General features: G+C 45.8%; 1 protein-coding gene across 4 annotated transcripts; it reads right to left on the bottom strand.

The window, feature by feature from the left end:
* Nucleotides 1-6,998: 6,998 nt before the first annotated feature.
* mag (myelin associated glycoprotein) lies at nt 6,999-27,862 on the bottom strand. 4 transcript variants are annotated; one of them, XM_060064904.1, is made up of 12 exons: nt 27,725-27,862; nt 19,032-19,126; nt 18,827-18,907; nt 18,369-18,737; nt 16,865-17,161; nt 15,585-15,842; nt 13,512-13,772; nt 10,879-11,181; nt 10,553-10,652; nt 9,846-9,942; nt 9,313-9,366; nt 6,999-9,044 (listed from the first exon to the last, which is right to left on the bottom strand). In XM_060064904.1, exons 3-12 carry the CDS (start codon nt 18,870-18,872, stop codon nt 8,883-8,885), a joined length of 1,947 nt encoding a protein of 648 aa, XP_059920887.1. In that variant the 5' UTR covers nt 18,873-18,907; nt 19,032-19,126; nt 27,725-27,862; the 3' UTR covers nt 6,999-8,882. The 4 variants fall into 4 exon arrangements, with proteins under 4 accessions (XP_059920887.1, XP_059920886.1, XP_059920888.1 ...); XM_060064903.1 differs by lacking the exon at nt 27,725-27,862 and adding an exon at nt 23,046-23,305; XM_060064905.1 differs by lacking the exons at nt 9,313-9,366; nt 27,725-27,862 and adding an exon at nt 23,046-23,303.
* Nucleotides 27,863-27,988: the final 126 nt, after the last annotated feature.

The following is a 27,988-nucleotide window of genomic DNA, read 5'->3' on the forward strand; positions in this document are numbered from 1 at the left end:
TTGGTTAAGTATTAGCCAATGATATTCATCTGGTAAAATGTGTGTCTAAGTCAAGATACAGCTATGTTTATTCATAGGGTCTTTCTTTTTTAATTTAGTCTAATGGATTAACTGTAAGAAAGCTAGCCAAGGCTTGTGTAACGTTGGACTGTGGGACTAAAGATTATTAAGGATTAGACTTTTAATTCACAATGTGTTTTGCTTAAACGGTTGTTGTGAGCAGTTCCAATTAAAACACAGAATTACTTTTTTTCACAAAGTGTGGGTCAACATCAACGCGTTACCTTATACACAAATGTGTAAAGTTGTTAAACGGGGGAAATGGATGTTAGATACAAAAACTCAACTACTTCCGTATAAGGATACATTTCGAGGTTGTTGTTTTTTTTCTGGTGGTTGCCAACTCCGCTGAAAGGCGAGTGTGATGTCATGTGGGTTCTGATGGCTTTTGACGCCGCCCCTCTGACCTGCTCCGATGGAGCCTCTCAGAGGTGACTGCCTGCCTGACGTCCTCTGTTGCCATAGAGGTAAGGGTCTCTCTTAAGTCGTGGCCCGTAGCTCCAGTGCGTCTCCGGCAGCCCCTCTGTGCCTCTTCCTGGTCACAGTGACCCCTTCTTGGGCTCCATGTAGCAGACAGCCCCTTGCTATTGTAATTCTCTAGCGTTAAAACTAACATTTTCCGGAGATGGACTACAAAAAGCGCTCTTTTGAGCCATGTGTTCTTGTCGTAGTGATTTCAATTTGGTTGTCGCCAACAGTGAGAATCAGAACAGAGAGACTTGGCCAACGGGAATATTCTACGCCACTTGAATACCAATTCACATGTGAAAAAAGGAGACTAAACATATGTTGATGTTAAAATGAACTGCCCCCAGTAGTCTAAGTTGGCATTTTATTTTCTTCTCTTCTCTTCTTCTGCCTTACCGCATCTCTCAAGCTTAATCGCATAGAGTCTGTAAACTTCGTCAGTGGCCTGTTGCTTTAAATATTGCCACCGTAAAGGTTTATGGGTTACAATATATCCTTTCCTTTTGAAAAGGTTGGTCAGGAGTAAACTATGCTAAAGGTGGGTTAAAGGTTGCATCAAGGTGCTTTCCTAAACATTTGTAGAATTCAAACAACCTTTCCTCCAAATATTTCCGGGTCATCTTGTTAGGAAAGGACATTTCCTGAGCAAAAACAGAATCCATAGGCGCCCCAAGAGTCTAATCCACCTGACTTGGGCCCGGTGAGGCTGCATAAACTATCCCTCAACCACACACTCTCCACAAGGGCTAGTTTAAGTTCCTTCTTGGGCCTGATGGCTGTCTACACCAGCTTTGTATTGCACTAGAACAGGGAGTCTTTAGCAGTATGCAACACAAAATACTGTCAGCTCTACATAGAGCTTAAACGACCCCTCCCAAAACGCTTCTCAGCCCTCTTTCTTTCTTTATACAAAGGGAATAAATCATTTGGTTTTCAGGTATCCATATATTGTGTTAATGTATTTCATGTTAATTTAACTTATTTGAGTTTCGTAATAACAAAACGTTACTTTTCGAAATAAAATTCATTGGAGTTAATAAAGCCGTATACCCGCCTGGTAGAGCTTATTAAATGGATGTTACATGGTCGGAACTTAAACCCGCGCCTTTATACCTTGTATGCGCTGATATACGATTACGATACGATTGGCCAAAATGTTTGTTGATGCAAGGCGTAAACAGGGTCTATATTACTTTAAAACTGCAGCTATTTTACTCAAAGAAAATAGCTAAACTAGTACATTTCTCAAGGATATAACGGCCATCCATTATTAAATCCATTCAGGGAATTATTCTGGTCAACTTCTGCCTACTTGAGCTACAACTCAACTGATGGTTGTTAATTGGGAAACGTACATAGTGCAGGTTTAAGATGATGATAGAGTAGTACAGGGACGCGGGAAGTGGGGGTGCTTAGGGTGCTGCAGCACCCCCCCCCCTGGCGGCCTCTGGCTGTAACTGTAAGTGAGAAGGTTTTCTGAACAAATCAATACCTTTTTTTTTTTTTTTATAATTTTATCATACAACATGATTTTTCATTAAATTATTGACATCCACCCTTTTTATGATAATTATCATATTATCATTTCATTTTATTTAGAACATTGTCTGAGTAGGCTGACGTAGGCTATGATGCACAACGCAGAACTGTCGATAGCTGAATATCGTACTATGCTGAATTTACATAAGCATGTTGGTGTTCAACATCTGTTGTAGTGAACATTCTAAAACTGGTGTAAAATGTTGCTGCCATATTAATAGACTCGTTGAATGTTATCGTTATGATTCTGGAATCCTGCACGTAAACTGGTTGGCAAAAAAAGAGCAAAGATGGACGGTTCACTTGACGGAGAAACCGTCACTTTCCTCATATCAGACAACTCGTAACTCTGGATGAAAATGAAGGCTTTCTTTTATTGTCACTCTCCTTTTAAACCTTTAGAAATAACCTCCTGAATCCTTGTTATTACGCTGTGTATAATCCCGGACCGCAACAGCTTGTCGGCATGTTGTTAGTGTGTGAAATTCAGCACAGTATCAGCCGAGTTGACTCTAATTTCCAGATTGTTTACTTGCTGACGTTTGTGAATAACAGTGGCTAGTTGGCAGAACTCTTTTTACACACCAGTAGAGTGTTTATCAGAGCGGAGCCCTGAATGTTGCGCAGCATTTATTATGACGTCATTATATAGACTCTCTCTCAGCAACCCCCCCCCCTTGGACTGACTTCCCGCGTCCCTGGTGTTACCCCCTATGTTTTATTCGATACTTTTCAACTTTTCAACCCCTTATGGGTTTTTCATAACCACAGATAAAAAACGACCGTTTTTTTTACGTTTCATTTGATAAAAAACGACAGTGTTACCCCTTATGTTTTTTTCCCATGATGACTGATGAAAAACAAAATAAATAAAAAACGACCGTTTTTTTTACGTTTCATTTGACAAAGACAAAAGTGTTACCCCTTGTGTTTTTTTCATGACGACCAATAAAAAACAACAGTGTTACCCCTTATGTTTTTATTCAGTATATATATATGAAAAAAAACATAAGGGGTAACACTGTCGTTTTTATTGGTCGTCATGAAAAAAAACATAAGGGGTAAGACTGCTGTTTTTTATTGGTCGTCATGAAATAAACATAAGGGGTAACACTGTCGATATTCATCAAATAAAATATAGGGGGTAACACTTTTGTTTTTCTTTGATCGTCATGAAAAAAACCACAAGGGGTAACACTGTCGTTTTTTATTGGTCGTCATGAAAAAAAACGACAGTGTTACCCCTTGTTTTTTTCATGATGACTGATAAAAAACGACAGTGTTACCCCTTATATTTTATTTGACAAAGACAACAGTGTTACCCCTTATGTTTTTTTTCATGACGACCAATAAAAAACAACAGTGTTACCCCTTATGTTTTCTTTCATGACGACCAATATAAAACAACAGTGTTACCCCTTATGTTTTTTTTCATGACAACCAAAGAAAAACGACAGTGTTACCCCTTATGTTTCATTTGATAAAAACGACAGTGTTACCCCTCATGTTTCATTTGATAAAAACGACAGTGTTACCCCTTGTGTTTTTTTTCATGACGACCAAAGAAAAACAACAGTGTCACCCCCTATGTTTTATTTAATAAATATTTCGACAGTGTTTTCCCCTTATATTTATTTCATGACGGCCGATAAAAAACGACAGTTACCCCTCATGTTTTTTCCATGTTGACCAATAAAAAACAACAGTGGCACCCCTGTCGACGTTTTTGCAGGGATCAGAACATGAGCTGTTTAGAGTGTTAACCTCCGAACTTAACAATGCACCATCAAGACACCGGTTATAGTCATCACAAAGGTTATACTTGACTTTATAATTCGCATGAAATAGAGAAAAGATACTTCCAACAGTGGTCTTCAACCGGACTTGAACCCCGGTCCCCAGGGGGTTAGGCAGAGTGCACCCCACTGCACCACTGAGGCGATGACAATACACAATAATCAATCATCAATAAATAGGATATACATGACATTAAAATGTATGTGTGTATTTCTATTATTTCCCTTATGTTTTTTTTCAAGACGACAAATAATAAACAACAGTGTTACCCCTTATGTTTTTTTTCATGACGACCAAAAAAAACAACAGTGTTACCCCCTTATGTTTTTTTTCATGACGACCAATAAAAAACAACAGTGTTACCCCTTATGTTTTTTTTCAAGACGACAAATAATAAACAACAGTGTTACCCCTTATGGTTTTTTTCATGACGACCAATAAAAAACAACAGTGTTACCCCTTATGTTTTTTTTCATGACGACCAATAAAAAAAGGAACAGTGTTACCCCTTATGTTTTTTTTCGTGACTACCAAAGAAAAACGACAGTGTCACCCCTCATGTTTCATTTGATAAAAACGACAGTGTTACACTGTCGTTTTTTATTGGTCGACATGAAAAAAAACATAAGGGGTAACACTGTCGTTGTTATTGGTCGTCATGAAAAAAAACATAAGGGGTAAGACTGCTGTTTTTTATTGGTCGTCATGAAATAAACATAAGGGGTAACACTGTCGATATTTATCAAATAAAACATAGGGGGTAACACTGTTCCTTTTTTTATTGGTCGTCATGAAAAAAAACATAAGGGGTAACACTGTCGTTTTTTATTGGTCGTCATGATAAAAAAACGACAGTGTTACCCCTTATGTTTCATTTGATAAAAACGACAGTGTTACCCCTCATGTTTCATTTGATAAAAACGACAGTGTTACCCCTTGTGGTTTTTTTCATGACGACCAAAGAAAAACAACAGTGTCACCCCCTATGTTTTATTTGATAAATATCGACAGTGTTTTCCCCTTATATTTATTTCATGACGGCCGATAAAAAACAGCAGTCTTACCCCTTATGTTTTTTTTCATGACGACCAATAAAAACAACAGAAATGAAATAGAGAACAGTTACTTTCAATAGAGGTCATCAACCGGACTTGAACCCCGGTCTCCAGGGGGTTAGGCAGAGTGCACCCCACTGCACCATTGAGGCGATGTCAAAACACAATAATCAATCATCAATAAAGAGGATATACATGACATTAAAATGTATGTGTGTATTTCTATTATTTCCCTTATGTTTTTTTTCATGACGACCAATAATAAACAACAGTGTTACCCCTTATGTTTTTTTTCATGACGACCAAAAAAAACAACAGTGTTACCCCCTTTATGTTTTTTTTCATGACGACCAATAAAAAACAACAGTGTTACCCCTTATGTTTTTTTTCATGACGACCAATAAAAAAAGGAACAGTGTTACCCCTTATGTTTTTTTCCATGACGACCAATAAAAAACAACAGTGTTACCACTTATGTTTTCTTTCATGACGACGAATAAAAAACAACAGTGTTACCCCTTATGGTTTTTTTCATGACGACCAAAGAAAAACGACAGTGTTACCCCTTATGTTTCATTTGATAAAAACAACAGTGTTACCCCTCATGTTTCATTTGATAAAAACGACAGTGTTACCCCTTGTGTTTTTTTTCATGACGACCAAAGAAAAACAACAGTGTCGCCCCCTATGTTTTATTTGATAAATATCGACAGTGTTTTCCCCTTATATTTATTTCATGACGGCCGATAAAAAACGACAGAGTTACCCCTCATGTTTTTTCCATGTTGACCAATAAAAAACGCCAGTGGCACCCCTGTCGACTTTTTTGCAGGGATCGGAACATGAGCTGTTTAGAGTGTAAACCTCCGAACTTAACAATGCACCATCAAGACACCGGTTATAGTCATCACAAAGGTTATACTTGACTTTATAATTCGCATGAAATAGAGATAAGAAACTACCAACAGATGTCAACAACCACACTGGAACCCCGGTCTCCAGGGGGTTAGGCAGAGTGCACCCAACTGCACCACTGAGGCGATGACAATACACAATAATCAATCATCAATAAAGAGGATATACATGACATTAAAATGTATGTGTGACGACCAATAAAAAACAACAGTGTTACCCAGGGACGCGGGAAGTGGGGGTGCTTAGGGTGCTGCAGCGGCCCCTGGCTGTAACTGCAAGTGAGAAAGTTTTCTGAACAAATCAATACTTTTTTTTTGTTGTATAATTTTATCATGCAACATGATTTTTCATTAAATTATTGACATCCACCCTTTTTATGATATTTATCATATTATCGGTACTATGCTGATTTTACATAAGCATGTTGGTGTTCAAAATCTGTTGTAGTGAACATTCTAAAACGGGTGTAAAATGTTGCTGCCATATTAATAGACACGTTGAATGTTATCGTTTTGATTCTGGAATCCCGCACGTAAACTGGTTGGCAAAAAAAGAGCAAAGACGGGCGGTTCACTTGACGGAGAAATCGTCACCTTCCTCATATCAGACAACTCGTAAGTCTGGATGAAAATTAAGGCTTTCTATTATTGTCACTTTCCTTTGTAAACCTTTAGAAATAACCTCCTGAATCCTTGTTATAACGCTGTGTATAATCCCGGACCGCAACAGCTTGTCGGCATGTTGTTAGTGTGTGAAATTCAGCCCAGTATCAGCCGAGTTGACTCTAATTTCCACATTGTTTACTTGCTAACGTTAGTGAATAACAGTGGCTAGTTGGCAGAACTCTTTTTACACACCAGTAGAGTGTTTATCAGAGCGGATCCCTGAATGTGACGTCACCCCTCATCTCGTCTCTGTAAACAACGGATGTTGCGCAGCATTTATTATGACGTCATTATATAGATTCTCTCTCAGCACCCCCCCCTCGGACTGACTTCCCGCGTCCCTGGAGTAGTAGCAAATAAACTCTGAGTGGTCGGAACTTAAGATGAATAGCTAGTTTGATAGATATTTGATCTTCAATGAGGAATAACAAGATATAAATAGTTTAAGGCATGTTCGAGGTCATATGAAACAGAAATAAAAGAGTAATGATCCCTGTCATCATTTTCATATTTTCTTCCCTTTATTTATCTTTGCATGGACATGAAACAGGTGACAGATGAAAGTGAGGAGAGCAAGCAAGTGTTTTAGGGTACTACCAGCTCCAACAAAGTCATCCTGGCCATTAATGTGTCAATGAAATAGAAACTCCTTCTAAATAATAATCATTATCAGCACTTCAAAGTATTGGAGGAACAAATGTTGCATATCAACACACTCACAAAACATTACCGTGGAATAAAGATTTTCATACTGTAATTTTGCTCTCTCTGGTTCCTATGGTCACACACCTTGTGGTAGTCTAACAAGAATAATATGTATGATCAAGTTTGGTAGCAAACTCCAATAACCAGAGAATATTTGGCTAACTTTTAGTACCGAGTAGATGGCAGATTCTCAGAGAACAATATGCCTTAAGTCTTAGGACCAACACAGGCTGATGAGCGACTTAATGTAGAACTTCATAAACGTGCATTTCACGTTGAATCATGTATGAAAAAAAAAAATGCATTTCCTCAGTGGCATAGCCCATCATTTTCACAATTACCTCCATTTACACCTGCTAGCATAGAGTCATGCGACGTGTGTACATACTGCCTACAATGAAGCTTCGTGTTATTTATACAACATTAGTGTAATCAATATCAAGTTAGAGGTTTAGTGGGCTGTGACATCACACCAGAACAACATCACCATGACAACCACAGACACTCCTTGCAGCCAATTTTGTGGCCCTTCAGCATGAAACAACACACTCGCACACACGCACGCACATGCACACAGAGAAACACACACACGCACACACATACACACACACAGAAAACACACAAACACACACACACACAGAATATATTGTCTTGATGAGATAGACTTTGGCTGGAGACAGATGTACTTAGTTCTGAATCTTGTTGAGAATATGAAACATAAAAATGTGGTTTTATGACAAACTCAGTGGGAATTAGAATGTTTTTACTATCATCATATTAAACAACATCTTCCCAATAGACCGGTTGGGTGATGAAGAACTCTATGGTTGGTTAAAGAGTGTACATAAACCCTTCAGCACGACCTTTAAAGATGTGTTATTTAAACCTGAAGAATTATCCTTAAAGATGTGTTTGTTAACTAACCCTTCAAGATTGTCAACTAACCCATCTTAAAGAATTACTCTTAGAGATTCCTTAACTAACCCTTGAAGATTCCTTGGTATGTCAAAGACAGGAGATGAAGATAATTACACAAATAAAGATATGTTACAAACAAATAGAATAGATAGAGATAGGTAGGTAGATGGACAGAGACAGAGATAGGGAGAGACGGAGAGATGAATAGGAGAGATGTTTGAAACATAAAAACAGAAACGTAACTCCTGAAGATCAATCCTGTCTCTCGTTGCTAAGCAAGGAACAAGAGCAGAAGGATGAGGAGGCAGAATCCCGTTCCCTGATGCCTTGGCAGACGACACAGTGACGACAGACGGACGGAGGATCAGAGAATAAGTTTGACATGTTGGGACAACAGGATGCTGACGTGATCCCGGACAAACGACAGAACAGCATCTGGCGGAAGGATTCATGCCGAAGAAAACAGTTGCAACAACACACGTCGATCCGGTACTTAAAAATAAAATAAAATGTACTGCAAACGAACGGTAGCAAGGAATACGCATGCTTTTGGATGCTTATTGCCGAATGATGTTTCCGATATATTCGGTGGGTTTCCAATGAGCCCCGAACAGGAAGGAGATCAGAAGGGACCAAAGGAACCACCGGAGACCACTGAGCAGCACCAGAGGATCCATAGGGGGCGCGTCCCGGGGAGAGGGGGGGAGAACTTTGTGCCACTGTGTCTGGCGTTGCCGAGGGATCAGGGAAGGATGGCGAGTCATTTGGCTTTGATCTCGGAGTAGTCGCTGCCGTCGTCTCCCGCCCTGCGGGCCCCGCCCTCCCGGGAGCGAGCCCCGCCGAACTCGAGCGCGGCGTAGTTTAACTCTTGCCTCTCCAGGTTTGCCAGAGAGCCCATAGGTGCATAACTCCCCTCTTCTCCCTGCAGAGAGATCAGAAACACACCAGCCCGGTCAGAAGAGGAGACCCCGACCCCTGGTCAAAAGACTGGCACACCAGAGAGGAGAGCAGCCTGGGGTTAGTGGTTACTGGACATGCACACAGAGATGTTCCCTGTAGCTTAGCGCTTGGGGGTTAGCGTGTGTGCACCCATGCCACAGCATGGTTGGAAGACGTGGGGCGGTTGACACAAATGAGAGGAAGCTATGAGAGTGACGGCATCGGTCAGAGGTTGGGTTTAGGACGCTTACCGTGGTCTCCTCTAGAATGGAGTTAAACTTTGAGCCCAACAGCTCTGTCTTAAGCTGTGCGACAGTTAGGAGAGAGAAAAGAGACACAGGAAAACACGCAGAGAGGCGATGAAAGCATAGAGAAAACAGTGTTTATACGTCTAGCAACGTCTTCTGCCTGCTCTGGAGGAGTCTTATGAAGGTTAAAAGACAGAAGCTACAGAAGGCACCGTGCTAGCAACCGGTACTAGCTACCAGGGCGCTCGCTGTCGGTAGTGCCAGTGGGCTATGAGAAAAGAAGCCTGTGTTTCCAGAGGTCCTGGACCCTCTCATTGGGATTAGAACATCCTTTCCTTCATGACTAAACATCAAACTGCAGATCAAACCATCACAGGACGATCGTCCAGAATCAGAGTGACGTCACAATGACGTCGCGATGACATCACAATGACACCACGGGGGGGACGTCGTGATGACATCGCGGCGACGTCACGGCGAACGTCATGGTGACTGCGGGACGATCACCCGACATCACGGCTGTCATCGTGTCTCACCACTTTCTTCCTCAGATTTTGTTTGTCCTTCTTGACTGCGCTGTAGTACAGAGCTGGGTTGTCTAGGACCCGGTCTGTCCCGGCCGGGGCCTCCTCTCTGGGGGACGGATCACATGGTCAGACTTACCACCCCTCAGCCCGGGCATCCATTCTCAAAGCCAGCTGTGGAAGGTTACTCCCGGCGATTCGCGGCTGGGTTATTTCATGAGTTTAGTGGCGGATTCACAACAGCGATTTGTTTTTAGAATATGCCATGGAGCTTAAATAAGGCACGCTGGTTAGCTTTAGGCTGAGCATAGCAGGTCAAAGCCATGGCACGACAGGGGAGCAGAGGTGGAGCGAGGCATCCAGGTTCAGGAAGGGGAAGTCCTCTCCAGGTTTTTTAGAGTTCCTCGTCTGGAGTTGGACATCAACTCCCTCTAGAGGTAAGCTGCCGGTGGCTCAACTCCTGGTTTGAGGGAAAAAAACCTGGATTCCGACACTCTGAACCTGGAGCCCTCCATCTCTGGAACATCCTGCAACTCATCGGGTTAGTCCAGCATGCTAACCACCTGAGTGTCCTCGAGACACATGACTGATTGGTCCAACAGATGACCAGGGACGATACACAGCAACGTGCTTTTAAGAATGGATGACGAGGCCCAAGTGTTTTCTTGTTCTCCAAAGCAAAACTCCTATTCGGAATTCCGTCAGAGAGCTGAACTCACTTCTTATTGTTGTGGCCAACGTATCGGACCGCAGCGATGATGAAGGCTATGACCGCCACTCCTCCGATGGTGCCCACGATCACCGCCATCATGTACTTCTCTGAAGACGAGGAAGAAGAAGAAGAAGAAGAAGAAGAAGAAGAAATAGAAGAAGAAAAAGAAGAAGAAGAAGAAGAAGAAGTGGAAAAAATAGAAGAAGAAAAAGAAGAAGTAACAGAAGAAGAGGAAGTAGAGGTAGAAATAGCAAAGCGCCAGTTATCCCACACATCACACAGAAGGACGGACAGAAAGCAGCTGCTCTGTGAGCAGGGTGTCTCCGGACGTACTCTCCTGCTGCAGTTCCAGCAGCACGCTGTGGGTGCCGTAAAGGTTGCTCATGCTGCAGTGCACGTTGACGGCGGCGCCGCCGTCGCGGTCGCCCTTCTCCCTCAGCTTGATCATGGCGGTGGAGGTGTGGCCGTCCGTGTGGGTGTAGTAGTTGTAGCGGTTGTCGGTCTGGTTGATGGTGACGTTCAGGTCGGGCAGGTGGAACTCGATGGTGGGCTCGGGGTTCCCCACGGCCATGCACACACACTGGACGCCCTCCCGCACCACCGTGCACTTGGACTCGTCCAGCAGCATGGGGCCGTCTGCAGCACCAGAGGATCAGGACCGGGGTGTTACACAACCACATCTACACAGGGATACCACAGCACGGGGACCTACTCTGCTCCACAGGCCCGGCCCAAGGAGGAGACACCCACCCAGCACGAGAGGGAATACCAGGACACGCTGTACGCACTTTAAAACACTCTGTACCCTATACCTCACCCCTGACTCTAACCCCTTCACTTAACCCCAGCCTCCCATCCTAACCCCTTGTTTCCTAATCCTGAATCCTAACCTAACCCCTGACCACAATCCTAACCCCTTAACACTTGTCTTTTTTACTACCGGAGTCTGTGGTCCTATACGCACATTACTGGACTATGCAGTTCCTTTGTGCTGGGCTTTTTGCAGTGCACTAGAGATGCGCGGTTGGCGGTTTAGCCACGGACTCCACGGCGAAACCACGGATCGGGCGGATTGACAATTTTTTTTATTTTAAATAAATTCGGGCGGTTGGCGGTTTTACCAATCAAATAAAAAATACATTGTTAAATGAATGCGCACACACACACTACCGAAAGAAAAAAAAATCTTCAAATTAAGTGACGATCCATCCCATGTCGCGTCTCGTTGCAGCGCCTTCCTTATAGGCCACTAAGCAAACGTCTCGTAGATGAGACTGCGCCTGGGTTATTTTGTTTCGATATTGGTTATGTTTTAAAACAGCCCGTCGTTGTCGCATACCACTCGTGTAATAATGAATTTAAAAGAGATTACGGAGTGATTTGACCCAGACGTGACAATGGCCCAGACGTGTACATCTCGACAATGGCAGCGCGAGATGTACAGAAACCCCGCCATCAGGGAGAAGACTCTGTGTGCCGCTATGCAAATCAAACTGCCTTAAATTATAATTTGTCCCAGCCTCCATTAAGCTGAAGAACAATGTGCAATAGAATAATGTGCAATAAATAGGTTAGCACTTTAGCATGTAGCACTTTAGGGTGGGGGGACTGCAGCAGTGGCGCAAAAAGTGGGTATGCACTATATGCGGCGCATAGGGGCGCCGCACCAGAGGGGGCTCCTCCCCACACGGCGCTTTAGAGGGCGCCCCCTCGACCACGCCCTGGAGGCGAGCGCCAGAGTGTCTTCATTTGAACCGCATTGTCATCTGATGACACGTACCTCAATACGGAGAGGCAGAGAAGAAAGCCCTCAGGGTCACAACATAGAACAATAAAGATTGGGAAGGAGAAAGGGTGCGCAGGGATGAAAGAAAGCTTTTCAAAGTGGTTGAAAGACAGTCGTTTTTATGTCAGTGTATCAAGAGGAGGCTTGTAAATATTCAGGTTAGCTAAATCTACTGCTAGTAAAACAACAGGTTACTGTTGTCTTGCAACTGTGTACTGATCAGAATGGAGCCTACAATATAACGGATCATTACAAGAAAAATAAAGGTTGTTTTATGTCAATAGAACCAGTAAAAACTGAGTTATAAAGTTGATACTTTATAGTTATAAAGTTGATACTTTATAACTCTGTTAATAATCCAAAAGTTAATAAATTAATAATCCCAAAAAAAAAAGAAGATTATTATCGTATCTGAATTGAGACTGAATCAGTATATACTACACAGTATTGCGATGCATCGAATAATCGATTATTTTTCCCACCCCTATTTGTTACTGTACTGCAACAGTTCTAATAGATTCTATTGTTTTGCATGTAAGCTTTTTGGTGAAGCTAGAGTTGCTGACACACGCCTTGTGGTGGGGTATAATAACTGGCAGTGTCTTTCAAAGAAACTGAAGCACCATGAAAGAAGTGGTTACCACATGAAAGCTTATCTGATCTGGAAAGAATTGGCCTCCCGCTTATGCCTAGGTAAAACTATTGATAGCGAATTGCAGAGAGCTTGTTGACTCGAGTGATCGACTGCATATTCTTCCTTGCAGAAAGAAACCTGCCACTGAGGGGGACAAAATGCACAGTTAGGAAATCCTAGAAATGGAAATTTTCTGGGTGTCCTTGATCTCTTATAGCACGGTATGATGTTACACTGGCAGAACATCTTAGAAAGGCTGCCTCTAAAGAAAACACCGGATATCTGTCCTGGTGCACTCAAAATGATTTTTTTGATTCAATATCAGAGAAGCACTGAACAAGATCTGCACCTTAATTTCGTTGTGTAAATACACTGTATTTAACCCAATGACAAATAAAGATTATATTCTATTCTAGAGTGTGTTTTAGGTCAAATGTGTGCCCAGATCAAAGAGTTCGAGGGGGGCGCCTGCTATGTGTCTGCATACCCCCCAGAAAGCAAGCAGTGGCGCCCCTGGACTGCAGAGTGGGGGTACACCAGACTCACACTCCACGGTGACGTTGAGGGAGCTGCTGGCCCGGCCGTGCTCGTTCTCGGCCAGGCAGCGGTACTGGCCGGCGCCCTGGGGGGTCACCTCGAAGACCTCCAGCACCGACAGCTCGTCGGCCACGATGGTGCCCACCAGCTCGCCGTCCTTCAGCCAGGTGAGGGTGGGCGCCGGGCTCCCCTGGGTGCTGCAGTGGAGCGCCAGCGTGGAACCTTCCAGAACCGTCAGGGAGCTGTTGACCACGGGCTCCCGGGGAGGGACTGCGGGGACACGGGGTTACAGAACGGAGACGTCAGGACACAGACTCACCGGTTCAGAGTTCACCTGGACTAATAATAATAATAATAATAATAATTCATTATTTTTATATAGCGCTTTTTCAATGACCCAAAGACGCTTCACGGTGAAGCGTTTTCAGCATTCTCTGTCAACGCTCGGTTTCGTCCTTCTCCGCCCCCTCGCCCCCCTCCTGCCAACCCAACTCCGTTGTGATTGGTTACCTTCCTTGAAGCGCGCGCGCAGATTTGACCAGGCATATGGGGGCGCGGCAGGAGTGCCTCTACGTAGATGATTTCCCGGAAATGTGAACAAGTGAATCGCAAACGTTGTCCAGAGTGTTTAGCGCTCTGCACAGCCACCCCAGACTGTCAGCAGGGAATACGTTCAAATGCATGTACGTCATTATTTGACACTTTAGTATGGTTAAACATGACTATCAATCATTATAACAACGTTTATAGATCATAAAAGTCGAAAAAGCATAATAGGTCCCCTTTAAACTCGTAGAGCTTGAAAAATCGGACTTTAAATTCATATCTTAAAGGCACCTTTAAGTAAACATTCAATGAAAAATAAACATTCAATTTCTAGTCTTTTTTACACGTAGTAAGTTTCAATAACTCCATACCATTACATATCGACATTCAAGGAGCAAAGATGAGACGTCGTTGTGTGGTGAGAACTGATAGAAAATCGTAAACAACAACAATCGCCGGTGGGGAGAAGCCATTTTTCCATTGACTGGAAGCCTGCTTTATTTATTGTAGGTTACAAAAAATAAAGAAAATGGCGGCATTGTTGTTGTTATCGATTCTGTATCAGTTCTCACCACACAACGACGTCTCATCTTTGCTGCTTAAATGTCGGTATGTAATGGTATGGAGTTATTGAAACTTACTACGTGTAAAAAAGACTAGAAATAGAATGTTTATTTGTAAGCCTTGAAAGTTGCACTGGGTGCCTTTAAGACTGTAGGCACAGAAACTCAAATCTGGGTGAAAGGAGAGTCTTACTTTCAGTCTGACTTCCTTCTGCTTCACTTATAAAGAAACAGGAAGGAAGGTGTAACCCCTCCCTATGCATATTCGGGTTTGTCCCCAACAGATAATACCTGTATGCAAATACTGGCCATCTGGCATTTTGGCAAATGGCAGAAGGGCCTGCCTGCCTGCCTGCCTGCCTGCCTGCCTGCCTGCCTGCCTGCCTGCCTGCCTGCCTGCCTGCCTGCCTGCCTGCCTGCCTGCCTGCCTGCCTGCCTGCCTGCCTGCGTGTTGCTACAATGTCATAACGATTTGGCAAGTTTCTGCTACTATTTATCGAGTTGCTTTAAAAGATGAATTGTGGAAAACTAAGGTCTAAGGCTTACGTGGTCGAGTTTCAGCGTTGGGGTCGGAACATGCTTTCCTCATTGGCTCAGAACAGCATGCAAGAACAATGCACTGTGCTTATCTATAATGACTCCTGTCATTATAGATTACATTATTTACATTATTATTATTATAAAAGCATGTGCACCAAATAATTAGGTTAAAGGGATAAATAATTATACAATGTAAATAAATATATATACACAAGCTTGGCCTTAAATTAGAAGTGGGCCATCAATAATTTAAATATCAGGCCTGAATATTTGTCCCTGTCTCTTATTGCGCGTGTTTTATTATTCCTGTCCAAACATGGTGGAAGCCAAACACTGGTAGGGCACAGATACGGATGCCTCAGTACCTGTGCCCTACCAGAGGAGGCGCTGTGGTTTGATCTTGAGGCCGTCGGCGGTGTGCTCTGAGTCTTACATTTGATGGAGAGGTACAGCGAGGCATTCATGGCGCCGTAGCCGTTGTCGCCCACGCAGGTGTACACCCCCTCCTGGGCGGCGCTCATGTCGTCCAGGGCCAGCGAGACGTTGGCGGCCGTGTCCCACAGCAGCTCCTGGTCCCCAAACATCCAGGAGATCCGGGCTGCGGGGTTGCTGTCCACCTCACAGTGCAGCGTCACCGAGCTCCCCTCCATCACCTCCGACGACACGTTCACCCACACCGAGCGCGGGCCATCTGAGGGGGAAACGCATCAACGCTATAGGAACCGTCATTCCCCCTGACTCTAAATCCAGGCCCCTTACACCAAATATTATCCCCTAACCCCGAACCGTAACGCCTGGCTCTCAATCCGTCAGAAGAACTAACTGTGACCTCCAAATGTTAAAGGGGACATATTATGAAAACAACAATTTTCCTGGGATTTGGGGTGTTGTTTTGGGTCTCTGGTGCCACACGCATAAAAACGTTGAAAAAAGTCTGTACATAATTTTTTGAGTGAGATATGCATTTCGAAAAGTACCCCGCCTACAGTTACCAAACGAGCGAGTCCGTTTCGGCGCCCACTCCTATGTAGGAAGGAGGCACAGTTGAATATTACCTCCCACTTCCCCACTCCCCTCCAATCAGGGCATAGCTACGATTTTGTGGACAAGCAGACGAGCAGTAATATTATAGATATAATATTATATAAATACCCTTAATTTTATTATTATATTATATGATATAGATATAGAGCTCCAGGAGTCCGCAAACGGCAACAATCCCTTCTCCTCCATGCTGTGGTTCAGTCTGACAGCTCATTGGTCAATGGGCAGCAGCTCATTTGCATTAAAGCTACAGACACCAGAAACAGCGCATTCTGAAGGGACTGAAACAGAGGGGAATAGCGGAAGGCGAGATTTTTTTTCCTAAAAGCAATTTCCAGCAAACAGCTTCAAAAACATGTTTTCTGGAACTCAAATAATATGTTTACTTGTTGGGAAAACACCATAATATGTCTCCCTTAACCAAAGTCTTAATCCTAAAGCCTAGCAGTCCACAACCTCTTCCTCTTCCCAATTTAATTCTACAAGAACGTAATCCTACAGGTCTGTAATTCACTATTTCCTATATTGAGCAGCTTTCCTCCTGCATGTATATTGCGTACATCGGGGTTCGAACCAAGAACACTTGGTCTGGCAGTCGAACACCCTAACCCCTAGAATCTCTACGGCTAAAGTGAGGGGGCTAGGGGTTTGGGTTTGCTGGAGACTTACACTTGACATCCAGGGTGATGTGCCGCTCGTAGGCCAGCGTGGTGTTGGGGTAGAAGACCCGGCAGCCCAGCAGCTGCCCGTTGTGCATGGGTCTGGGGGTGAAGCTCAGCGTGTTGGAGAGGACGGCCGTGTTGCTCTCCTCTGCGTACTCTGAGGTGAACTCCGGGTCGGGGAGGTAGTCGGTGAACAGCCACTGGATCTCAGGGGTCATCTCCGGGCAGTTGTCCGGCGCGTAGCAGGTCAGCTCCAGGTTCTCGTCGCTCAGGATCTCCTCCGGTACGTCAATGTTGGGCTGTTCTGTAGGACGGAGAGAGGGTAGGACAGAGATGTAGGAGAGAGAGGGTAGGACAGAGATGTAGGACAGAGATGTAGCAGGGAGATGTAGAACAGAGAGAGGGTAGGACAGAGATATAGGAGAGAGAGGGTAGGAGATTGAGGGTAGGACAGAGAGATGTAGGTTAAAGAGAGGGTTGGACAGAGATGTAGGAGTGAGATGTAGGACAAAGAGAGGGTAGGACAGAGATGTAGGAGGGAGAAAGGGTAGGACAGTGAGAGGGAAGGACAGAGAGAGGGTAGGACAGAGATGTAGGGGAGAGAGGGTAGGACAGAGAGATGTAGGTTAAAGAGAGGGTAGGAAAGAGATGGAGGAGTGAGATGTAGGACAAAGAGAGGGTAGGACAGAGATGTAGGAGGGAGAAAGGGTAGGACAGTGAGAGGGTAGGACAGAGATGAAGGAGAGAGAGGGTATGACAGAGAAGGTAGGGCAGAGATGTAGGAGAGAGATGTTGGACGGAGAGAGGGTAGGACAGAGATGTAGGAGAGTGATGTAGGACAGGTAGAGGGTAGGACAGAGATGTAGGAGAGTGATGTAGGACAGGTAGAGGGTAGGACAGAGATGTAGGAGAGAGAAGGTAAGACAGAGTTAGGGCAGGAAAGAGAGATCAATTTAGCATGTTCTCCTGAGAGCAGTGTTAAGGTCACACTTCTGCATCCTGCACATGCAAAGATCCACGTCGCTACTCAGACACCATACACACAAAAAAGCAAAGTCCTTCCAAAGCATCTCTGCAGAGGAACGCAGCATGTGTTTGCTTTTCGGTCATGTGTGGAACAGCGTTTTGGGGTTTTAAACAGCCAAATACAAAGAAAATATGAAATGATTTCCCGGCAAAATCAAGACTCTCTTTATTCTGTTGGTTGCAACAAACCAACCACTTTAAAGCAGTGCATTTTAATGATTTTGCAACATCTTTTTCACAGGGATATATTGCTGCATTGTTGGCCATTGCCATCGGTTCACGTACACAGAGCAGGCAAAATAGCTCAACTGTCCCCTTAGGTACACATTTACGTGACGTTGACATATAAACGCAGGCAGCTCTGCAAGGATCTGCTTTCGTGTCAATAAGTCGATATAAAGGTATTTGCAGTGGGAGGTACGCAGAAGTGTGAATTCAACTTTAGCTGTCCTAGCTAACTTAGCTTGTAGCCGCCGCTTGCTCACCGAGTACTTTGAGTTCAGAGAAGTCGGGGTACGTGTAAATATTGGCACCGCCCAGGTCCGCCCGGAAGTAATATTTCCCAGAATGCTCTGTGCCCAAGTTGTTGATGAGCAGAGTGCAGTTCCTCTGATTGAGGTCTCCCAATAGCTTGGTGCGACCCTTGTAGCTCTCGTGCACCACGTCCGTGCGGGACTTGAAGACAACGGGCGGGAACAGCTGAGGGTACGGCTGGCCGAAGTACCAGATGCTGTTCACGCCGTGGTGCGTGCGGGCGCCGTTGGGGAACATGAAGGTACACGGGATGACAACGCAGGAGTTGGTCATGGCCGAGATGTCCCGCGGCAACCAGACCTTCCAGAGGGCATGGGCGTCTGGTGGGAAAGGAACAGTATGCTCACTACATCACGGAGGCAGACCAATCGCTCAGGATGACCTCGTAGGCGGGCATTGACCTCCTTACCTTGGACGGCCAGCAGGAGCGGCAGAAGAGGAACCAAGCACCACATGGCGACTGGTCCTGCTACACCTGGAACAGGTACCACTGTCACACGCACACACACACACACACAGCTGTGAGATCTTCATTCATTTTTCGGAAGCCGAGCAGATCATCCTTAAGATTCACTCTAATGCTTCCTCTAGCGAGGACATGGTGGTCCGGTTACCTGTAGGAGCAAACTCTGTGACGTAGTGTCTCAGCAACTCCACCCAACAGCCACAAATCTCACCCGGGCACGCGAGCGGTTGGCCTTATCCACTCCTGGGGACAGAGAGACAGGCAGAAAGACTGTTTATTGGTTGCCGACATTCTAATGGAATTTGCCATCATCGATAACATTCCAATGGAATGTTGCCGGTGTAAAAATCAGATACCGAAGGATCGAATCGTGTTCCTCCAATATTTCACTCTGTCCCCGTTCCATCAACCACGGGAGGAGGCGGCCTTCCTCTGTTTGTCAAGGAGTGTCAGGACCACAGCGCCGCGACCCCAGCGCCGCGACCCCAGCGCCGCGACCACAGCGCTGCGACCACAGCGCCGCGACCCCAGCGCCGTGACCCCAGCGCCGCGACCCCAGCGCCGCGACCCCAGCGCCGCGACCCCAGCGCCGCGACCACAGCGCCGCGACCTCCACTACTACTACAAGTGGTGAGCGTTCTGTGTGGAGACGTTATCAATGTGTCGTCACCATGCGCTCACCCTCTAGATGGTGGGGGGGGGGGGGGTTGGGGGGTTGCGTCGGGGCGTGGGGGGGCGTAGGGTGGGGTAGGGGAGAAGGGGGAGGGGGGGGGTGCATGAATCAGGCTGCCAGGCGACCGCTAGCCCCCTCAGTCTTCGCAACAACAGATCCATTCACCCTGCCTCCACCAGCACACAGCAGCCTTTATGCGCACACACACACACACACACTCATAAAACACACCTACACGCACGCACACATAGACACGCACACAAGCGCACACAGGCCTCATCACGGTCTCAGACCAGAAGGCTTGGGCCAAGAGGGACGGAGGGACGGGAGAGAAGAGAAGGATGATGGGGAGATACTGGGGGAGAGAGAGAGGTCATTGTCAGCCATGGGTGCGTAGCGCGGTGGGATGGTGGAAATATGCACTCAGACATTTCTCTCCTCCGCCCCCACACTCTGCATTCCATCCCATCGTGGTCCTTCAGATCCTTGACCCTTTGGGACAACCCGGGGCCCCTATACGCCCTTGGCCCCGGGCCCCAACACGCCGCAGACCCCTAGGAGACACCCCGGGAGACACTCCGGGCCCCTACACACCCCGGGCCCCCCTAGGAGACACTCCGGGCCCCTACAAGCCCCAGATCCCTAGGAGACACCCCGGGCCCCCCTAGGAGACACTCTGGGCCCCTACACACACCGGGCCCCTAAGAGACACCCCGGGCCCCTCTAGGAGACACTCCAGGCCCCTACAAGCCCCAGATCACCCCGGGACCCAAAGCATCCAGGACCCCTGAACGGCACACTTGGACCCGATGGTTGCAGCCCGCTCCCGTCACTACAAGGGAAAGGTAGGGGCTAGACAGTGAGTACTGAGACGGGTCATTAAGGAGCAGGTAGGGGTTAGACAGTGAGTACAGAGATGGGTCATTAAGGAGCAGGTAGGGGTTAGACAGTGAATACAGAGACAGGTCATTAAGGAGCAGGTAGGGGTTAGACAGTGATTACAGAGACAGGTCTTAAAGGAGCAGGTAGGGGTTAGACAGTGAATACAGAGACAGGTCATTAAGGAGCAGGTAGGGGTTAGACAGTGAGTACAGAGACAGGTCATTAAGGAGCAGGTAGGGGTTAGACAGTACAGAGACAGGTCATTAAGGAGCAGGTAGGGGTTAGACAGTGATTACAGAGACAGGTCTTAAAGGAGCAGGTAGGGGTTAGACAGTGAGTACAGAGACAGGTCATTAAGGAGCAGGTAGGGGTTAGACAGTGAATACAGAGACGGGTCATTAAGGAGCAGGTAGGGGTTAGACAGTGAATACAGAGACAGGTCATTAAAGGACAAACCATCGTAACCGCCCATCCTGGCTTCATTAAAACATCGTTTACCAATATAATTTGCCTAAAATACTTGTTGTCCTAATTCTTAAATTGTCCTTTGAGGAGCAGCTTTGGATTAGACAGTGAATAAAGAGACAGGACGTTAAAGAGTAGTCACTGACTACAGAGCAGTAAGGGGTTAGCCAACCTCATCACGATCAATGTTCAGATGACAAGAGGGTTTGTGTGAGAAGAAGACTTAATGGAGTCATAGTGTTCATCACATATTGACGTGTTCCATGACGCACATCAGAGATGCCAGATTTAACCTTTATTTAAATCACACAGACGCCAGACAAACAGACAACTGTGCCAAGGAGAATATTTGTCTTAAGATCACGGAGAACGTGGAGAAGAACAAAAAATAAAGATCTGCCTGTTTACAGACAACGGCGGCCATTGTGAGAGAGAGACAGAGACAGAGAGAGCGAGAGAGAGAGAGAGAGAGAGAGAGAGAGAGAGAGAGAGAGAGAGAGAGAGAGAGAGAGAGAGAGAGAGAGAGAGAGAGAGAGAGAGAGAGAGAGAGAGAGAGGAATGAGCAGAGGAATGTTTGCAGAACAGATCCTGTCACAGCTTGTGTTCTACTGACACACACACACACACACACACACACACACACACACACGCACACACAATAATACTCAGCCTGACCAGATGGCACACTGATGAGCAGAAACCAAGCTTGCACAGATACACACACACACACACACACACACACACACACACACACACACACACACACACACACACACACACACACACACACACACACACACACACACACACACACACACACACACAACACGAACACACTGGCATGTACACATACATACAAACGTCCAGCATGCATTGCCACATATGACACCCACACACCCGCATACCAATACTGTGTGTATGTGTTAGTGTGTGCGTGTGCGTACATCATACACATTGTACTTTAGAATATCTGCATAGTAATTGTAAACCGGTATGGATAGTATTCACATTTTCATTGTTGGTCTATCCTAATAATATAATTTGTACTTTTAATGTATTTTATTTAACTCATTGTACAGCGTTGCTTGAGAGAAACGCTATAAATAAAATGCATAAATTTGGAGTAGTAGACAGAATCTGTCCACTAGTACTTATTATGGTAATTGTTAATGGTTGTTACATTATATTATGCCTATAAAGTATCCATTTACAGCAAAAAGATAATTTATTATTTGTTATGTGAACATGTTTTTTCTATAACACTGTAACAATATGTATGCATGGATAAGTGTTGATGTGTGATAATATGAATGAATAGCCTTCTTTTCTGAATTAATATTTTCACATAACGTTGTAACGGTTTGTGGGTGTTTTTCTAGGAGGAGCTGTGATTGACAGATGGTGAGCAGGGGGCGCCAGAGAGGATCTCCACAACACTGGCGCCGATCCACATTCACCTGCTCTGGCGACCTTATACCGTATATGTGGAATTTTATATGCAATCATTATAATGTGTATGGATAGTATCGACTGGTATATTTAAAGTACAGGATACCCGTTGTCAAGGTTTGGTGAACTTGTGATGAACACACACACACACACACACACACACACACACACACACACACACACACACACACACACACACACACACACACACACACACACACACACACACACACACACACACACACACACACACACAATTATTACTCATCAGAGTAAAGGTATTACACTCTGGTAACTTTGCCAGAACATCTGCTACCACAGCAACCAGGCTGGCAAAAACAATCCTTCATATTCATACACACACAAAAACTTCTTATTCAGCACTCCTACTAATACTAATAGTAATGTGAAAGCTTTTTATACTAATTTGCATCAATTCACCACTGATAACATAAGACCAGGTAAGGGTTAAACCCCAGTTTAGTTTAAACATAGTTTATTATTAACAAGTATTAACTAACACCAACTACTAATAGTAACTAACTAATATCAACTATAACACCATACTACTACTTCTAATAACACTGCAAAAAAAAAACGACTATTAACTAAAATGAAAACTTCTTATCACAATAACAGAGAATTAAGTACAGAATAACCACACCAATAATACTAATAATAGTCAGCCCTCACCTGTCTGATGGAAGCTCGATCAGCCGGTCTCTACCGCTCTCTGTTTGTGTGTCAACCCGTTGTCTCTCTCTCTCTCTCTCTCTCTCTCTCTCTCTCTCTCTCTCTCTCTCTCTCTCTCTCTCTCTCTCTCTCTCTCTCTCTCTCTCTCTCTCTCTCTCTCTCTCTCTCTCTCTCCTCCCCCTCTCTCTCTCTCTCTCTCTCTCTCTCTCTCTCTCTCTCCCCCTCTCTCTCTCTCTCTCCCTCTCCCTCTCCCTAGGGGGTGCGAGTGCCAGTGTCGCCACCTCGCCAGCTCCGTCGCTACAGGCGGTACCAAGCCCCGAACACGCTGCATCACACCCCGCCCGCCCCCCCTCCGTCCCCGTGCCCCAGTGAAGCAGCATTGTTCAGGAGACGCATGCTGATGCTCGGCCATTCATAAACACCCCTACCCTCACCCCCCACCCCACGGAGACAATGACCCCCTGTTTTGACACCTTCCTGAGGGAGCGTCCAGCTAGGTCTAGCTGGCTTGGTCTCCAAGTTAGCCTGGGGCCAGCCTGCGCTCCAAGCTAGCTTATAGACAGCCGATTCTAGCCGTTAGCTAGCCTCTACTTAGCCTGGGTTCCAGCTAGAGTGTGGCTAGCCTTGGTCCCAGCTAGCCTGTGGCTAGCCTGGGTCCCAGCTAGCTGGCGCTTGTAACAAGCCTGCAACCTACTGGATCCCAACCAGCCTGGCATCACAAGTGGTGGCTCCACTGAGAGCGCCTTACTGGGCACTATGGGAGCCCTATGGTCTCCAAGAGAAGCCAGCTGGTCATCAGTTCCCATCAAGGCTTCTCAAGGCTTGGCCTGTTGGCAGCCTCCGAAAGCGTGAACCCCATAATCCTTTCAAATCGCTCTGAGCTACCTCTCTGCTTCTACAGGCTGGTTTACCTCTCTGTCCTATAGGTGGCTACAGTCTTCCCTCTCTGGCCTATATGTGATTGGTCATACCGCTCTGTCCATGGCTTCTCCTACTACTGTTATGCCTATGGTACAGTAATGCTTCAGACATCTGGAATCTGGATGAAGGCACACTACCTTTGGCTGGATCTGGCCAAGACTATGCTTCACCTCCTACATCTGATTCGTCAACATTAGTACTAACCAAGTCTGCTAGAATCTGATGATCAAATGGGTTCTTACCAAACTCTCAGCCCAGCTCCTGGCCTAGGCTCTGGTCATCTCACGGCTGGACTTCTGCCAAACTATACTGGCTGGGCTACCAGCATGCTGCTAACCCTAACCCTGGACTACGGCCTTACTAACTGGGCTACCAGCCTGTTGCTAACCCTAACCCTGGACTGTCTACTAACTGGGCTAACAGATTTTGTTACTAACATTTACTTTGAGCAAATCTTTTTTCGTAGGATGGTAGGGGCAAGTTCCGCCTTTTTTCGCCTGTGATTGGTTAGAATGGCTCTCCTCCGATTGGTTATGGTTAGGGTTAGGTTAAGGGTTTACCCTCACCCTAGCCCTAGCCCTTTGCAACCGGGGAACATAGGGATGACTCCGAATAGGGTCACGTCCTACTGGCTAGGCTACCAGGATGTTACTAACCCTAACCCTGGACTACGGCCAACTACCACTGACCCTAGTGGCTGTTGGTGCTCTACTGGTTTAGCAGTCTTCTGCTGCTGAACCTCATCCCTTGATTGAGAAGGGGTCATCCCTCTGTTCCCCGGGTGCAAAGGGTTAGGGTCAGGTTAAGGGTTAGGATTAGGCTGAGGGTTAACCCTTAACCTAACCCTAACCATAACCAATCGGAGGAGAGACATTCTAACCAATCACAGCCGAATCAGAGGCGAAAAAAGGCGGTACTTTTCCCTACCATCCTACGAAAAAAAGATTTGCTCACAGGGTCCATGGTCCCCGGTCACACACAAAGCGGGGAACAAAGGACCCGGGGAACATAGGTACGCTCCCATTGAGAATGCGGCTGCATAACAACTGGTATTCTGCCAACGCAAGCGAGCAAATGAAGGACCACGCTGCAGCTCCCTGGAGTAGCAGCCCCCATATTCTAGACCTCGATGCTGGGGTTCAGGGTGCTGCTATCTCCGTCTACGCCCACTTTGCATTCTCTCAACGGGAGCGTATCTACGTTCCCCGGGTCCTATGTTCCCCGCTTTGCATGTGACCGGGGTGCATAGGACCCTGTGAGCAAATCATTTTTTCGTAGGAAGGTTAGGGGCAAATACCGCCTTTTTCGCCTCTGATTCGCCTGTGATTGGTTAGAATGTCTCTCCTCCGACCATAGCCCTAAACCTGACCCTAACCCTTTGCACCCGGGAACATAGGACCTGGGGAACATAGGGATGACCCCCTCTCAACCGTCCCAATGCCACTACCATTGTAAGTGAGATTAAGGACAGATGTCATTATTCCAGGGTAGCTATAGTGATTTAAATGCGCTGTACGAATATCGGTTTGGAGCCGACTACGACGGCCTCTGAAAGAGCCGATATAGAGTTTGGACCGCTCCCAGCTCGTTTAGACCAATCCGGGCAACTCATCCCTTAAAGGTTCGGGAAGTCCATCTCTACAGTTAATCACAAGTGAGTGAACCGTGACACTTATCCTGTAGCTGTAGCCGTGTAGCTAACCTAATCCTGAAGCTGTAGCCTTATAGCTGCTAGCCCTATTCTGTAGCTCTATAGCTAGTCTGATCCTGTAGCCATGTAGCTAGCCTGATCCTGTAGCCATGTAGCTAGCCTGATCCTGTAGCCATGTAGCTAGCCTGATCCTGTAGCCATGTAGCTAGCCTGATCCTGTAGCCATGTAGCTAGCCTGATCCTGTAGCCATGTAGCTAGCCTGGTCCTGTAGCCATGTAGCTAGCCTGATCCTGTAGCCATGTAGCTAGCCTGATCCTGTAGCCATGTAGCTAGTCTGATCCTGTAGCCATGTAGCTAGCCTGATCCTGTAGCCATGTAGCTAGTCTGATCCTGTAGCCATGTAGCTAGCCAGGTCCTGTAACTGTAGCTGTGTAGCTCTCCTGGTCCGGTATTGGTAGCTTTTGCTATCCTGGTCCTGTAACTTTAGCTTTTGGCCTGCCTGGTCCTGTAGCTGTAGCCCTGTAGTTCTAGCTATGGAACTAGCCTGTCCCCCGGCCCCCTTTCCTTTGAGTTCATCAGTGAGGGCCTAACCCCAGGTTATCACCAACAGCGATCAGCACTTGAAATGATATTACACGATTACATTATCCCACAGACAACTAATATTATGCACACATTCACAAACACACACACACACACACACACACAAACAAGCACACACAGCAGTCATTGTCTAGAAGAGGGTGACACGGCAGCACACTGATCCATAGCAGACTTTGAATACAACTCTCTCTCTGTCACTCAATGTCTCTCTATCACTCTCTCGCTCTCTCTCAGTCACTATGTCTCTCTATCACTCTCGCTCGCTCCGTCGATCCCTCTCTCTCTCTCTGTCCCTCTACTGCTCTCTAGAACAGCAGGTTGTCTGACAACCGGTTGTTGGTTCGATTCTCAGCTCCTCCTAGTTAGGTTTCCTAACCCTAAGCTGGCGGATTTAGGAATGTTTCAATTAATCGGTGAGTGTGAGGCAAGAATTGTGCACTTTGAGGGCCCACAGATTAAGCACTTTCTAAATGCAGTCCATTCACTCTCTCCGTCACTCAAACCCAAAATTGCTGTCTTTATCACTATCTCTCCATCCCTCACTGTCTCTGCTTCTCGATATCTCTCTCTAACACTATCACTTGCTCTTTCTCTCTATTTCCATCTCTCTCTCCACTGCTGTTAGCCAACTTAACTTCCTTTGTAAACACACAAACACAGGGGGGGGGGGGGGGGGGGGGGCTACAGGATCTTTTTTATACTCATCAATGCTAGCAAGAAAACCTTTCACCACAAGAACAAAAACAAAAACGTGATGTATGTATGTAGGTATTTGACCCATCCTATGGTCCGGTCAAATCCCACAGCCTCATTTCTACTTTGGTGAATGTGAGAGAGTAGAATGCCCTCATGTTCCACAGGGGCCGCGGGCGCCAGCGCCCTACCGATGGACATATGGGGCCTGCCGCTGCCAACCACACACCCAGCTGGTCACCCAGAGACCTGACTCGTATGATTACAAGAAGAAACCACTCGACACATTTACACACACGCCATGGGAGTTCACCTCGGGAAATCGATCGCAAAGTATAGATATGCAGAAGTAGAGAGCTATGGATCTAAATGTGAAGATATGCAGATAGATCTAAACGTCGAGATGTGTAAAGGTCGATTTCTAAAAGCAGGGATATGTAAAGGCAGAGATATATTTAGGTACATTTTAGGCAGAAAACATAAATATTGAAAGGGTATTGTTACATTTACAAACTTTAGACAGCACGATTTCAAATTAGGTACCAAGTACCAAGCTGGTAACTGGTAGTTGAAGTGGTAAATAACAAGCACTAACCTGTTAGTATTAGTAGTACTAATTTAGGTGGTGAATAAGCACTAACCTGGTAATAGTTCTAGTAGTTCAGGTGGTAAATAAGCACTAACCTGGTAATAGTTCTAGAAGTTCAGGTGGTAGATAAGCACCAACCTGGCAATAGTTCTAGTAGTTGAGATAGTAAAGGAGCACTAACCTGGTAGTACTACTAGTTGAGATGGTAAAGAAGCACTAACCTGGTAGTAGAACTAGTTGAGGCAGTGCACATGGATCAGCCGTCTTCAAATGTGAGCTTCAGCGATGACCTCCCTCTTCATCTGCTGGCCCTCTATTTATCTATACATCCCTCCATCCCACTCGGTCCCTCGCAGTCTGTCCCTCCCCCGCCCGGTGTCCCTGGCACTCCGGCCCTCCCCTTCCTGCTCTTCATCACACTCTCTCGCTTTCTCCCTCCGTCCTCATCCCTCCTTGTTTCCATCTCCCTGAGTCAGACATGGAGC

Source organism: Gadus macrocephalus, chromosome 11, assembly GCF_031168955.1.
Source record: "Gadus macrocephalus chromosome 11, ASM3116895v1".
NCBI classification, from domain to species: Eukaryota; Metazoa; Chordata; class Actinopteri; order Gadiformes; family Gadidae; genus Gadus; species Gadus macrocephalus.

What these genes read in the sequence shown, in the direction of transcription:
- mag (XM_060064904.1), bottom strand. Translation starts at nt 18,872, where the DNA reads ATGTGGTGCTTGGTTCCTCTTCTGCCGCTCCTGCTGGCCGTCCAAG. An exon ending in CTCTGAACTCAAAGTACTCG is followed by an intron (nt 17,162 to 18,368) that starts GTGAGCAAGCGG and finishes TCCGTCCTACAG; the next exon opens with AACAGCCCAACATTGACGTA. An exon ending in CCTCAACGTCACCGTGGAGT is followed by an intron (nt 11,182 to 13,511) that starts GTGAGTCTGGTG and finishes CTGGTGCTGCAG; the next exon opens with ACGGCCCCATGCTGCTGGAC.